This window comes from Chenopodium quinoa, unplaced genomic scaffold (assembly GCF_001683475.1).
Source record: "Chenopodium quinoa cultivar QQ74 unplaced genomic scaffold, ASM168347v1, whole genome shotgun sequence".
NCBI lineage: Eukaryota > Viridiplantae > Streptophyta > Magnoliopsida > Caryophyllales > Amaranthaceae > Chenopodium > Chenopodium quinoa.
In genome coordinates this window covers 2,279,827-2,295,586 of record NW_018743783.1, presented here as the reverse complement: position 1 = coordinate 2,295,586, position 15,760 = coordinate 2,279,827, and the positions used below count along the sequence as shown (strand labels likewise).

Here is a 15,760-nt window from a genome sequence, read left to right as displayed (position 1 = left end):
ATAGAGGCGTTGAATCAACCACCGAGTACTACCGTTTAAATAAGCTAAATGAATTCTAAATTGGGTTGGTTTTGAGTAACTTCTACTAGTTCAATTCAACTAAAGCTTAGAGGAAATTAACAATATTTAGAGAAATCTAGGGCTCGGGTTATACCACTCAACTTCAACACAAATCACAAATAGCATGAAACAATCAAGGTAAATTAATGGGATAAATTAGGGGAAGTCATCTAAGGCACCCAATTACTCTCTCAAGCTAGAGGGATTACTTGAATCATGAATACAACCTACTCTCGTGGTTACAAAGCATAAAACAAGTGTTAAAGCATAATCACGATGACATAAACATTCCCTTGACCAGAAATTCCTATTCTCATGGCATTTCGGGTCAATCAAGCATAAGGGAGCTAACTCAAGTTCATCTCTCGATCCTTCGTTGAGGAAGCTTGGATAAATAGTTCTAGCAATGGCCATATACAAGAACTAAGCAATTAAACCACTTAAGCTCAACTAATTATCTTCCCACAACAACCAAATTAGCACATGCAACTAGTTATTAGTGACTACATTGAGGGTTTTACCCAAACCCTAGAAATTAGACTACTCACAATCCATGGAGGTTAAAGCAAATAGATATTTCAAGCAATTCATGAACAAGTCCAAACTAAGGATTAAGCTAATTAACAATCTAAACATGCAAGAACTAGCAAATAATTAACAACAAAGTAAAGAGAAGTAGAAAAGATGAGTAAGAAATGGTTACTATGAAGCTTCAAGGTGAGCAACAATGGTGGAACTTGTCTTCTACAATGATTGAATTTGAATGTTTCCAAGCTAATAATTAGAATCTAACTAATGATTTGAGAATTTAATGTTCTAGGACTACAAACTAAGAGGAAAGCTCTAAAATTCTGCATAGTCCATACAAATGAGCTCAAAGGGGGTATTTATAAGACCCCCAAATAAAAAGGACGGAGAAAACAAGAATCGGGCTTGACTGCAGGTCTGCACGGACGTGCCAGATTCGGCACGGGCGTTCAAGGATAAGCACGGTCGTGCCAGATTTGCCACGGACGTGCAGAAGGGTCAGAAATAGGCAGAACTTACTGCCAAGAATCGAGCAGGTCCGCACGGTCGTGCAGATATTGTCACGGACGTGCAGCTACATCTGCACAGACGTGCCAAATTAAGCACGACCGTGCAGGCCTTGGCAGAATGTTCTAAGTTTCTGGAGCACTCCTGCACGGAAGTGCAAGGTCTGGCACGGCCGTGCAGCCTCTTCTGCATGGACGTGCCAAATTAAGCACGGTCGTGCAGGCCTTGGCAGAATGTTGAAACTTTCTGGAACCTCCTGCACGGACGTGCAAGGTCTGGCACGGCCGTGCAGGGTCTTCTAAGCCCTTTTTCCATCTTTTCTTCTATATTGCTCCTTTCCTTGGCTTTTTTCTACCATCTTCTTGCTTCTAACCTCGGTTTTGTATCCATGGGCTTCATTTGGTCGTCCTTGAACCTAGAACCTCAACAAAAACACTAACAACCCGTGAAGCATAGGATACATAAATATTGCATAATAATAGAGCAAAAGTGAACCAAAACACCAATTTTATCAAATAAACTAGGTTCAAAATCACTCTAAAATCATATCAATAGCAAGTTATCAAATCCCCCCAAGCTTAGCTTTTGCTCGTCCTCGAGCAAAACAAACATGTCGAACCAAAGGAGGGAAGCAACTTGCTAACATCAATCCAAAGAGAGGTAACAAGGAGGAAGCATGAATACACAAATCCGCATGGTGACAACCATCATCACTTTTAGCACATGTGAGAAGCAATTTAAACCTCTAAGTCGCCTTAGAGGACGAGTTTTTATCTCGTGAGGGTTTCCAATGAGCTTACCCACAACTCACACAATCCACAACACATCGACAAAAATCATACAGTTTTAATTTTCGCCCAAGTCAACTCATCGGGATATGAGACACAAGCAAGACAAGTGAACAAATTTCAAGAATTACCAATCACCAATATACACATGAGTGGGGGTAGAGAGGAGGGCTAAGCAAGGTTGCACTAGGATACTACTTTAGACATTTTACTAGTTCATTAGAGCACATCTAGATATTCCAAAGTTGTAACAAGCCCTCTTTCGGTTATAAAATCTCAAAATGCTAGTCCACCTCCCAAAATGCACACCCAAGGCCCCTTAATTACACTCTAACTCGGGAATTTCACAAGAAACAATAAACAACATATTCGAAAATGTGTGGGAGGCATCCACAAGTTGACCTCTAAAGAAAAGAAAATCAAAATTTTGAGAATTTTGGGGGAGTTTTTTTTCTCCCTTCTTTTCTATATTTTTTTTTTAACATTATTGCCCTCGCCTCTTTTAACTGTGAGCGGCTCTTTCTTTATTCGAAACGTGTGGCTTATTATGCCACTTATTACACATAATACAAGTAGAGCTAATTTCTTAATAGAGTTTCATTTTTGGGGAGGAGAGGAGGCACATTAAGGGCACAAGAGACCGCAATTTGATTCAAACATATCCTACTTTGGGCAAATTTGACAATATCCTATGCTAGACGTGCAATTGAACATTCATCGGCTTTCATTTCATATACACTAATGCAACCAAGATTAATAGACCTCTAAATGACCCCAACTCTTGCATACACCCTTCTAAAAGAACTTTTACTCATCACTCAAGAGTCAAGCAAGCAAAACATATTAGCGTCGTCATTTGAGTTATCCTTGGGCAATTTTTCATTTTTCAATATTTTTTCGTTTTTCAATATTTTCTTTTTTTAGCAAGTAATGAAAAATTACAGCATTAGGCTAAACTAAGCATAAAAATAAAAATACTATACATCTAATAAGAAGAAAGGGGAGGTATTCACAAGATAAGAAATTTGGATTTAGGGTATTGGATTTCATAGGGAGCAAATTTGGATTTAAAGGATTTGGATGTTAGGGAAAAGGGAACAACAATCATGTAAAATCAACATTAGGCTAACACGAGAACACAACATGAACCAATGACACATAAGAGAACACTCCCCCCCAAGCTATCATGAACATTGTCCCCAATGTTAAAGCAATGCAAGTACAAAGAGAATGGGAGGAAGGGACTAACTCATTGGTTCGGGCCCCGTTGGGAGCTTGAGCCCCCCGGGTAGAGATGCCGGTACACATTGCGGAAATCGCCTAACTCCGATCTGAGACTTTCGAAACTTGTTCTCATATTGTCAAAAGAAGTCCTCATGTCTTCGTTTGATTTCCTTAAGGTCTCAAATTCGGTGGTCATGCGGGCAAAATTCGCATTCATGTTGGCTACTTGCTGCTCAAAAGAGAGGTATGGGTTGTTTTCACCCACACCTTGATCTTGGTAACCCTCTTGGTCCCTTTGTTGGAATTCGTGTTGTTGATGAAATTGTTGTTGCTGAAATTGTTGATGATGTTGATGTTGTTGAAATTGTTGATGATGTTGTTGTTGTTGTTGTTGTTGAAATTGTTCCTCACCGCCTTGGGCTTGGTCATCTTCTCCACCCGGAATCCACTCAAAATCCGGCTCAAAGACCCAATTCTCGGGGTCGTAAATAACCGTGGCTTCCGAATTTGGCAAAGTTTCATAGGGGCGCCTACTTACCATCCATGTGTAGGTCCTACCCCCTTCATCTTCCTCCAACCAATGCATAGCCTTAAGGGAGCAGATGTCAAGCGTCGTTGGTCCGAGAATGATCTCCAAATCTGCAAAATTAAGATCAAGAAAAGCAGCAATAATAGTGATCATCCCCCCAATTGTTATCACTCCACTCCCCGAGGATACGTCATCTAGGTGGTCTACAAGCCAAGCCCCTAAATTCAACCTTTCGTCACCCTCACACAAGTGCCAAAGAAAAAGCAACTCACGATTAGAAACTACACCCAAACTATCTCCCCTAGCAAAAATTGTATTAGCTATTAGGCGCTGGGATAGTCTAAAGGCGGGGTGTACTATGGCCGTGGCCTTGTCGTTCCTAGGATCTCTAGTAATAGGCCGGTGATTTTTCTCCAAAAAGATCTCGGGTTATGCCTTCGGGAAGGCTTATCCTTAGGTCTGAATTTGCCATCCGTTGGCCACCCAAATGCTTGGTTTACTTGTTCTATGGTCATCTTGTGATGGGTGTTCATCAATTGGAAGGTCAGGTAACGGGGGTTGTTGCGGTTATCTCGGTGGACATATAGTGAGGAGAGGAATTCTAAGGTAAGCCGTTTATAGGTGTTAGCATGCATTTCTAACCAATTTGGGACACCGGTTTGAAAAAAAAGTTGTCTAACATCATTCTCTACACCAAAGGCTTCGGCTACCTCATGGTTGTGAAATTTCGTTGGCCGAATTCTTCTCCTACTAATTCTTAGGTAGTTGTTCATGAAATCCAAATTATTAAAGACAATACCTAAGGTGTCCACCTGCGTTATTCGATGGTTGATGGAGGTGGAGGATTTCTAAGCCTAGTGGAGGAGGTGTTTCTTGGTTGGTTTCTTCTTGACATGATCAAATATATTCTTTTTTTTTCAAGGACACTTCAAGTAGGCAGAACACCTAATGAACAAGGACTTGAAACACACAAGGCTATAAGTCTTCCACCTAACCAACACACAACAAGAGTAATCCCGAAAAATTACCAACAACAATCTTATCAATTCAAACAATCCAACACCAAAATTGTCAATGCTCACAATTTACCAACAACAATTCAACAATCCAACACCAAAAGCATCCATACTCACAAAAACCTATCACAAACCAAAATTTCAATGCTCATAATTCACTCAAATTTTTGCTTTTATACTACTAAACTAACAATAATCACAATTACTTAACAAAATGTCAACAATTTCAACTATTACTACTCATAATATCAACCAACAAGCACTTAAACTATATAGGAAGAGCTTGAGATTAGAAAGATTATACCAAGAATGTCGTGGGTGTAGAACCCGCAAATGAACATTTCTAGTACTCCTTGTTGTTGATTGAAGGCCCTTGTTCACCCAATTTGCTTAAAGAATCAAAATTCAAGAAACCCCCAAATCAATTTTGAAAGTTAGGGTTTGAGGAAATTTTGGTATTTTGGGGTTTTGATGGTGAAAAGGGGTAGTAATTTGTGAAGAATATTGAAAGAGGAGTGAAAATAGTAGTTTAGAATAGGGATTTGAGTGAAAAATGGAGTTTGAAGGGTGAGAATAAGGTATGGAGAAATAGTAGTAGTATGGAGTATGGAGTATGGAGGAAGGAGAGTTTGAGTGTGAAAGAGGAGTGAGATTCGTGGGGGGGGTCTCCGAAGCTCAAAGTTTTTTTTTCTTTTTTTTTTAGATAAATCGGCATATTGCTGTTCAAATTGAATCTGCACGGACGTGCAGAGGTTGGCACGGACGTGCAGATTCCTGGCAGAATAGCAGTTTGTTCTATCCTCGAGTGCACGGACGTGCAGTGTTACGCACGGTCGTGCAAAATGGCACGGTCGTGCAGATTTCGGCACGGACGTGCCAAGTCTCATATTTCACTCTTTCTTCTTCTGTCTGCTTCTGCTCTCATTTGCACAGACGTGCGATGTTCTGCACGTCCGTGCATACTTGATGGTGCACGATTTCTCTTTCTTTTTTTTTTATTTTTTTTATTTTTTTTGTATTACTCCTCTTTTTAACAAATACCTACAAAAGATATTTTAAAAAAAAGAGTTAGTAATAATAAAAATAAAACAAATGAAATAGTAGTTTATGAGAGAGAGTGAGGAACTCGGGTTGCCTCCCGGAAGCGCTTCTTTAACGTCACTAGCTTGACGAAATTGCGGAATCAAATGTTAGTGAGGAATATCGAACTCATCAAGGTGAATAATTTTGACTTCTTCGTTCACAAAACCGTCAAGGTACGCCTTTAGCCTTTGGCCATTTACTTTGAACGGTTCACCATTTTTTCCTTGGATATTTCGATTGCACCGTATGGAAACACCTTCTTGACGGTAAAAGGTCCACTCCATCTTGATTTCAGCTTACCCGGAAACAACTTCAACTAGGAATTGAATAGTAAGACTTTGTCACCTTCCTTGAACTCCCTTTTGTTGATATGCTTGTCATGCCAAGCCTTGGTCTTTTCTTTGTAGATTCGTGCATTCTCATATGCATCCAATCTTAGCTCTTCCAAGGCATGGAGGCTAAGCAACCTCTTTTCACCGGCACTTTGAAGGTCAAAGTTCAACGTTTTAATAGCCCAATGAGCACGATGCTCAAGTTCTACCGGTAAATGGCATGATTTCCCATATACAAGCTTGTAAGGGGTGGTGCCAATGGGAGTCTTGAATGCGGTGCGGTAAGCCTATAGAGCATCATCTAGCTTCGTAGACCAATCCTTTCTAGACCTATCCACCGTCTTCTCTAGGATCACCTTTATCTCCCGGTTTGAAATCTCGGCTTGACCACTTGTTTGTGGGTGGTAAGCCAATGACACCTTGTGCCTCACACCGTACTTCTCAAGGAGAGCTTGGAAGGACCGCTTTGCAAAATGCGAACCTCCATCACTAATGACGGCACGTGGCACCCCGAACCTTGGAAAAATGACCTTCTTGAAGAGTTTGACCACCACCTTAGCATCATTAGTAGGAGATGCAACCGCTTCTACCCACTTTGACACGTAATCGACGGCCACAAGAATGAATTTATTCCCAAAAGAGGTCGTGAAAGGGCCCATAAAATCTATGCCCCATACATCAAAAATCTCCAACTCAATAATGTTGTTCAATGGCATTTCACTTCTTCTTGAAATATTGCCAGTTCTTTGACACCGGTCACAAGCTTTCACTACACCCCACACATCTTTGAACATGGAAGGCCAATAGAAACCACATTGTAAGATCTTTGCCAAAGTTTTGTTAGCACTCATATGTCCTCCACAAGGTGAGGAGTGACACATTGTGATACTACTTTCAATCTCATCATCCGGGACACACCTTCTAAAAAGGTCATCAACACCGTGTTTAAAGAGCAAAGGGTCGTCCCAAAAGTATTGGCGAACATCATGAAGAAAATTCTTTTTTTGTTGATAGGTGAGGTCGGGAGGAAGAATAGAGCAAGACAAATAGTTTGCAATGTCCGCAAACCATGGTGTCGGTGCTTGAAGGATAGAAAATAGTCGATCATCCGGAAATGAATCATCAATTGGCAAGTTATCAAGATCACCTACAAAGATAGGCAACCGTGAAAGATGATCGGCCACAACATTTTCGGCACCCTTCTTGTCTCTAATCTCAATATCATAATCTTGCAAGAGCAAGACCCACCGAATCAATCTTGGCTTAGGTTCTTTCTTGGATAAGAGGTACTTTAAGGCCGCATGGTCGGTGAAGACTATGACCTTAGAGCCCAACAAGTAGGACCTAAACTTCTCAATTGCATGAACAATGGCTAGAAACTCCTTTTTCGTGGTTGTGTAATTTCTTTGTGCCTCATCCAATGTTTTGCTAGTATAATAGATAGCATGGAGCTTCTTGTCCTTTCTTTGTCCAAGAACGGACCCAACAGCAAAATCCGAAGCATCACACATAAGCTCGAAAGGAAGCTCCCTATTAGGGGGTTGAATGATAGGAGCCGAAATAAAGGCCTCCTTCAACCTATCAAATGCTAGCAAACAATCATTAGTAAACACAAAAGGGGCATCTTTCACCAATAATTGAGTGAGCGGCTTTGCGATTTTTGAAAAATCCTTTATGAACCGGCGGTAAAAACCCGCATGTCCAAGAAAGCTCCTTATCCCCTTCACATTTGTAGGGGGTGGGAGGCGCTCAATTACTTCAATCTTGGCACGATCTACCTCAATGCCCCTACTAGAAATCACATGACCAAGAACAATGCCCTCCTCTACCATGAAATGACATTTCTCCCAATTCAAAACTAAGTTCACCTCTTGACATCTTTTTAACACTTTAATCAAATTTGAAAGACAAGTGTCAAAAGATGAACCAAAAACAGAAAAGTCATCCATGAATACTTCAATTGATGATTCAAGCATGTCGGAAAAAATAGACATCATACACCTTTGAAATGTGGAAGGTGCATTACAAAGTCCAAATGGCATTCTTCGATATGCAAAGGTGCCAAAAGGACATGTGAATGTAGTATTTTCTTGGTCCTCGGGTTGGATTGGGATTTGAAAGAATCCCGAGTATCCATCCAAGAAGCAATAATGACTATGTGATGCTAGTCTTTCCAATATTTGATCAATGAAGGGGAGTGGGAATTGGTCTTTCCGGGTGGATTTATTCAATTTTCGATAATCAATGCTTATCCTCCACCCGGTGACCGACCTCGTAGAAATGGTCTCACCCTTATCATTTTTTATGATGGTCATGCCTCCCTTTTTAGGCACAACTTGAACCGGGCTAATCCACTTACTATCAGAGATAGGGTAGATTATGCCCGCTTCAAGAAGTTTCAAAACTTCTTTTTTCACCACTTCCTTCATGTTGGGATTGAGCCTCCTTTGGTGCTCAATCGAGGAAGCATGATCATCATCAAGTAGAATTTTATGCATGCATATGGTGGGACTTATCCCCTTAATGTCATCAATTTTGTACCCAATGACATCTCTATACTCCCTTAAAACAACTAGGAGTTTCTCAAGAGAGGTGTCATCGAGCTTAGCATTGACAATAACGGGATAACTCTCACTATCATCAAGAAAAGCATATTTAAGTAGAGGGGGAAGGGGTTTAAGTTCAACCTTAGGAGGAGGAGTAGTCCTCTCCTCTTTTGCCTCCACGTTGAGCACTTCAAATTTCATCACATCATGAACAAAAGGTTGGTTGAGTAAGAGATCATACCCCTTTGCTTCTTCACCCTCCTCAACTAAGCTTCCCGTTAGGGTAGCTTGTAAAGGATCTCTTTCATACAATTTTTCTTGGAACTCTTCTAAGTCCCTCTCCAATGTGTCAATCCTATGAACTTCATCAATCAATGGCTTCTTCAAAGTTTGTGAGAATGAAAATGAAATTTTCTCATCTCCCACATTCAAAGTCAATCTTCCTTCCTTCATATCAATCACCACTTCCGCGGTGTTCAAAAATGGTCTCTCCAAAATGAGGGGTACTCTTGAATCTTCTTCCATCTCCATTACTACAAAATCACATGGCACAAATACTCTTCCAACTTGCAGCCGGCACATCTTCAAGAATCCCCAAAGGTAGCCTAACCGTGCGGTCGGCTAGTCGTAAGGACATTCTTGTTGGTTTCAAGTCTCCAACTTTCAAGCTCTTTGCAATAGAATAGGGCATAAAGCTCACACTTGCCCCAAGATCACATAAAGCATCCATAGCTTCAAAATCTCCAATCTTCACCGGTATTGCATAGCTACCGGGGTCACCAAGCTTTTGGGGAAGCTTGTTTTGAATGATTGCACTCACCTCCTTAGGAAGGGAGATGGTTGCACTCTCTTCAATCCTACTCTTGTTGGATAGAAGATCCTTCAAAAATTTTGCATAGGTAGGCATTTGTGACATAGCATGAAGAAAGGGGATGTTCACTTGAAGTCCTCTCATGACTTCAAGAAATTTTGAAAACTTCTCATTCAACTTTATCTCTACAATTCTATGAGGAAATGGAATGGGGGGCTTATATACTCTCATAGGGGGCTTTTCTATTCTTTCTTCATCTCCCTCATCTTTCTTTGTGGCTCCCTCATCACTCTTTTGATCTTTTCTCTCAACTTCAACTACTTCATTTTCAAAATCATCCTCACTTCTCACCACAACTCCCTCATCTCTCTTTTGTGGCTCCTCTTCACTCATAACCGGGCCCTCATAACCTCTTCCCGATCTCAAAGTAATAGCCTTAGCTTGCTCCTTTGGGTTCACTACCGTTGAGCTTGGAAAGTGACCACTAGGATTGGAGGATGAACTTCCAACTTGTTGTGCAATTTGAGCCAATTGGCTCTCCATTATCTTATTGTGTGCTTGGAGTTGTTGGATGTTTGCATTCATATCCGCATTGTTTTTTATTTTTTGTGTCATAAAAGTTTCAAGAACGGATTCAAGGCTAGTCTTTTGAGGAGGTGGAGGAGGAGCGGGTTGGTTATGTTGTGGTCTTTGTTGGTTTTGATCCCTTTGGTTAGGATGGCGGTATGGAGCTTGTTGGTTTTGAGACTGAGGTTGGTTGTAGTGGTTTTGAGGTTGGGTTTGATTTGGTTGTAGTTATTTTGTGGGGGGCCTTGGTTGTATTGCTTCCATCCCGTGTTTTGTTGGGGCTTCCAACTTTGATTGTGGGATTGGGAGTATTGTTCATTCCTTTGCCCAATTGCCGCCGCTTGCTCTTGATTCGTTGAGTTGCAATAAGAGGACAAGTGATCATTTCCTCCACAAGTCTCACAAGACATGACTTGTGAAGAAGAGCTTGAGGGTGTGAGGGTGGCTTGATCTAGCTTGTGAGCTAGCATATCGAACTTTGATGCAATAAGATCTATTGCACTAAGATCATGAATTCCGCCCTTCTTTGTTTGAGGTTGCCTTCGATCACCTCCATATGCATAATGCTTGGCAACTTCTTCAATTATCTTATATGCATCATCCACCGATAGCTTTTTGAGGCTACCACCGGCCCCGGAATCAAGGTTGGCCCTTGAAATAGGAGTAAGACCGTCATAGAAGCTTTGTACAATGATCCATGATGTAAAACCATGGTGGGGGCATTTCCTTGTGTAATCTTTGAAACGCTCCCAAGCTTCACTCAATGTTTCATCAATGTCTTGATTGAAATTAGTGATCTTTCTTCTCAATTCGGCGGTCTTTTCCGGAGGACAATAATTTCCAAGAAAGGCTCTAGTGACTTCGTCCCATGTACTCAATGATCCCTCTTCAACCGTTCTCAACCAATGCTTTGCTTTATCACGGAGGGAGAATTGAAACATGTGCATACGGATGAACTCTTCCGAGATGTTGTTTTGCTTGATGGTCGTACACAACTCAAGAAAGTTGTCCAAATGAGCAAAAGGACACTCATGAGGACTACCTCCAAATTGATCGCTTTGAATCATACAGATGAGTTGTGGTGAAAGCTCAAAGTTGTTTGCATTTGTGGTGGGAAGACGTATGCCACTCCGAAGTTGGAATGCGTTGGGGTGGTCATAGTCTCTTAACAATGGTTGAGGAGGATTCTCTCCCATGTTATCTTCTTCGTTAGCTCCAAAAACCTCTTCCGGATCGGAATCCGAATATACAATGGAAAACTCGGGTGTGTCGTGCAAGAGTCTCCTCACGTTTCTCAAAGTCCTATTTAGCTCTGGATCAACGGGAATAAGCGGTGATTGCTTACTCTTTCGTGTCATGCAAAGTCAAACAAAGCTAAGAAAAACATTAGCAATGACTATCACAAGTTAAACACACATAAATAGAAATTAAGGTAAGAAAACTACTATACATATACACACATCTAGTCTCATTCAACAATAATAAATTCAATGTGACTTTGCCTCCCCGGCAACGACGCCAAAATTTGATAGGCCATCGTCGAGCCTACCAAAGATAATAATTCCTATCTTGGTCTCACTAACAATAGTAAGGGTAAGAAAGGGTCGAACCCAATAGAGGCGTTGAATCAACCACCGAGTACTACCGTTTAAATAAGCTAAATGAATTCTAAATTGGGTTGGTTTTGAGTAACTTCTACTAGTTCAATTCAACTAAAGCTTAAAGGAAACTAACAATATTTAGAGGAATCTAGGGCTCGAGTTATACCACTCAACTTCAACACAAATCACAAATAGCATGCAACAATCAAGGTAAATTAATGGGATAAATTAGAGGAAGTCATCTAAGGCACCCAACTACTCTCTCAAGCTAGAAGGATTACTTGAATCATGAATACAACCTACTCTCGTGGTTACAAAGCATAAAACAAGTGTTAAAGCATAATCACGATGACATAAACATTCCCTTGACCGAAAATTCCTATTCTCATGGCATTTCGGGTCAATCAAGCATAAGGGAGCTAACTCAAGTTCATCTCTCGATCCTTCGTTGAGGAAGCTTGGATAAATAGTTCTAGCAATGGCCATATACAAGAACTAAGAAATTAAACCACTTAAGCTCAACTAATTATCTTCCCACAACAACCAAATTAGCACATGAAACTAGTTATTAGTGACTACATTGAGGGTTTTACCCAAACCCTAGAAATTAGACTACTCACAATCCATGGAGGTTAAAGAAAATAGGGATTTCAAGCAATTCATGAACAAGTCCAAACTAAGGATTAAGCTAATTAACAATCTAAACATGCAAGAACTAGCAAATAATTAACAACAAAGTAAAGAGAAGTAGAAAAGATGAGTAAGAAATGGTTACTATGAAGCTTCAAGGTGAGCAACAATGGTGGAACTTGTCTTCTACAATGATTGAATTTGAATGTTTCCAAGCTAATAATTAGAATCTAACTAATGATTTGAGAATTTAAAGTTCTAGGACTACAAACTAAGAGGAAAGCTCTAAAATTCTGCATAGTCCGTACAAATGAGCTCAAAGGGGGTATTTATAAGACCCCCAAATAAAAAGGACGGAGAAAACAAGAATCGGGCTTGACTGCAAGTCTGCACGGACGTGCCAGATTCGGCACGGGCGTGCAAGGATAAGCACGGTCGTGCCAGATTTGGCACGGACGTGCAGAAGGGTCAGAAATGAGGCAGAACTTACTGCCAAGAATCGAGCAGGTCCGCACGGTCGTGCAGATATTGGCACGGACGTGCAGCATCTGCACGGACGTGCCAAATTAAGCACGACCGTGCAGGCCTTGGCAGAATGTTCTAAGTTTCTGGAGCACTCCTGCACGGACGTGCAAGGTCTGGCACGGCCGTGCAGCCTCTTCTACACGGACGTGCCAAATTAAGCACGGTCGTGCAGGCCTTGGCAGAATGTTGAAACTTTCTGGAACCTCCTGCACGGACGTGCAAGGTCTGGCACGGCTGTGCAGGGTCTTCTAAGCCTTTTTTCCATCTTTTCTTCTATATTGCTCATTTCCTTGGCTTCTTTCTACCATCTTCTTGCTTCTAACCTCGGTTTTGTATCCATGGGCTTCATTTGGTCGTCCTTGAACCTAGAACCTCAACAAAAACACTAACAACCCGTGAAGCATAGGATACATAAAAATTGCATAATAATACCAAAACACCAATTTTATCAAATAAACTAGGTTCAAAATCACTCTAAAATCATATCAAATAGCAAGTTATCAAGCCGCCTCGGTTATCTCCCTGGAGAACGCAGACGGCTGTTCCCCAAGGTTTAGCAGCCGGAGCTGCTAGTATGGGCCGGACATTTTGTGCCGCCCGACCCCCAAAAAGGGTCGGCTGCATGTAGGGTGATCCATACGACATGTATGGTTGTTAAGGCACATACGGAGTCGGTTGGATAATCTGAGGGCCAGTACGTGCGAACATGCCGCGTGACTGACTCTCTCGGTTTGTTTCCGAATACCTCATTAAAGTGTTCCGAAAACTGTCTGGGTAAGTCGACGTTGAAGCCAACTCAGACAATTGTTGACTTCTTTTCTGCTGGATTAACATCCGGGCATCCAAGTAAGTCTTTTTTTATCCATCCGGCTGGATCTGCCGGATGGCCTTCCGTTTCCCTGCTTCAGGGAGACGGAATTTTGATAGATCTAGCATGGGCCCATCCGTCCCCTTTGGCTTAGGGTGAGGAGTAGGCACTCGATCCTTCACTTGCTTCTTCCCAAGGGAGAAGGCTTCTTGGCCGACTGACCCTTGTTGGTACCCGTAGACTTGTTTATAAGGTGCTTGATTTCCCCTTTGAAACTCGTTATGAATTTCATGAGTTCGTCTCTTATAACGGGGGCAGCACCCTCTGCCGCCTGGGGTGTTCCAGCCGGCTTGACGGTTGGGTTGTTTGGACCAGCTTTGTCTTCGTCTAGTTCCCTTGTTTCCTTAGAACGGGTGCGTCTTGTTCTGAATGACCCGTCTGGGGCCACATAGGTGTCGACTTCAAGGTCGTCACTACTATCTTGGTCCGTGTGGACCTCAGCTTCGGCCGTAGGCCGTTTTCCTTCAGCAGGCGGTACAGACTCTGATGCCATCTCAGAAGTACTCACCCCACAAACGGCGCCAAATGTTTCGGGGTTTTTGGAGTCCCTCGGGAGAGTTACAATTCCAAGAATGTGCGTCGACTGTCTGTACCTGCAAAACCACGAAAAACTCTGGTTGAGTGGAGTTCCGCCTCCGACGATCAAGTTAGAACGTATCCGGATGTATAAAAGTGTGGAATGTAAAGGTTTTTCTCTCGGATTCCGAGAGAATTCTGCAATTAATATTGCTCAGATTTTGTGTGTATATGAATGAATATGCAATAAATGAGGATTTTCCTCTATTTATAGTGTAAGGGGATCAGTTCCCCTTTCATGGGTTGGAGTGCCACGTGTCACCAGAGGATTGGTTCTCTTAGGACCCCTCTGAGGCTGACACGTGTCAGCACATGATTGGTCCACGTGAACAGGGTAGTTTTACCCTAAAAAGAGGGGGATTTTATTGTTAATTCTAAGTCTGTTTGTTCACAATTAGTGTCATGTAATAAGGAGAATAAGGAGTTGGTGGGGTCTATGTGGAACCAAAAGGAGATAAAAGGTAAGGGGGAGACATACGTGGTCTCCACCAGTGGAAAAACATCACATTATTTTCCAAAATGCCATTATGAGAAACAAAAGTGTTTCTCATAATGAGGAAATGGGGCTCCCTCAAAAAAAAGAGAGTAGAGATGTCTAATATAGTCGGCGACGAGGTAAATCAAGTAGAAAGAGTTGGGATAAGCCAACCCCTCGAAGAGCAATGAAAATATTGAGCTGGAATGTCAAAGGGCTTGGCAACCCTGGGACGGAACGTACTCTTCGGGATTTATGTTGGAGAGAGAGGCCGAATATTGTTTTCCTAATGGAAACAATGATTGATAGTGGTGTGCTTGAAAGAATTAAAAGGAGGTGTGGTTTTGAGAATGGTCTTTGTTTTAGTAGTACAGGGCACTCCGGGGGCATGGGGTTTTGGTGGAGGGAGGTAAAAGTAGATACTGTGTCTTTTTCGGCTCATCATTTCGAAGCAAATATCCTTGATCATGACAATATTCCAAAGTGGAGAGCCATTGGAATATACGGATGGCCGGCAACCGAAAATAAAAGTAAAACTTGGGAGCTCATGAGAACCTTGAAGAGTACTAGTGATAAGCCTTGTATTATGTTTGGGGATTTTAATCAGGTGGTTAGTATGGCAGAGAAAGAGGGTGGGGCAACTCGAAGAGAAAGCTTAATGGATGCTTTTCGGCTTGCTATACAATGGTGAGGGAAAGGTTGGATAGATATCTTACGGATGATGCGTGGTGGATTTTGTTCCCAAAGTTCGTGGTCAGACATTTACTTCGTGAAAATTCAGATCATTGCCCTATATTACTTGAAGCTGGGAACTACTTCGAAAGGGGAAAGAAGAATAAATTGTTTCGGTTTGAGTCACTTTGGCTTTCCAAGGAGGAGTGTGCTTCGGTGGTTACAAAGGCGTGGGCTGATGGGCAAGGTGAAGAGCCACATATGAGAATTTATGGGGTGTGCTAGAAATCTGTAGAAATGGGCTAGAAGGGCCTTTAGTGATACAAAAAAGAGAATACAATAGTTAGAAAAGAAGTTGATTGAGGAGCAAGGGAGAAGTGTTGATGCGAATATGATTAGGAGATGTGAGGAAATTTCGGGTA

General features: G+C 41.7%; 2 protein-coding genes across 2 annotated transcripts; both read right to left on the bottom strand.

The window, feature by feature from the left end:
• Positions 1 to 9,154: 9,154 nt before the first annotated feature.
• LOC110684903 lies at positions 9,155 to 9,967 on the bottom strand. Its single transcript, XM_021861342.1, has 2 exons — positions 9,650 to 9,967; positions 9,155 to 9,493 (listed from the first exon to the last, which is right to left on the bottom strand). Exons 1-2 carry the CDS (start codon positions 9,965 to 9,967, stop codon positions 9,155 to 9,157), a joined length of 657 nt encoding a protein of 218 aa, XP_021717034.1.
• Positions 9,968 to 10,035: 68 nt separating this feature from the next.
• LOC110684902 lies at positions 10,036 to 11,187 on the bottom strand. The gene has a single exon (XM_021861341.1). The coding sequence runs from the start codon at positions 11,185 to 11,187 to the stop codon at positions 10,036 to 10,038; it is 1,152 nt and encodes a 383-aa protein (XP_021717033.1).
• Positions 11,188 to 15,760: the final 4,573 nt, after the last annotated feature.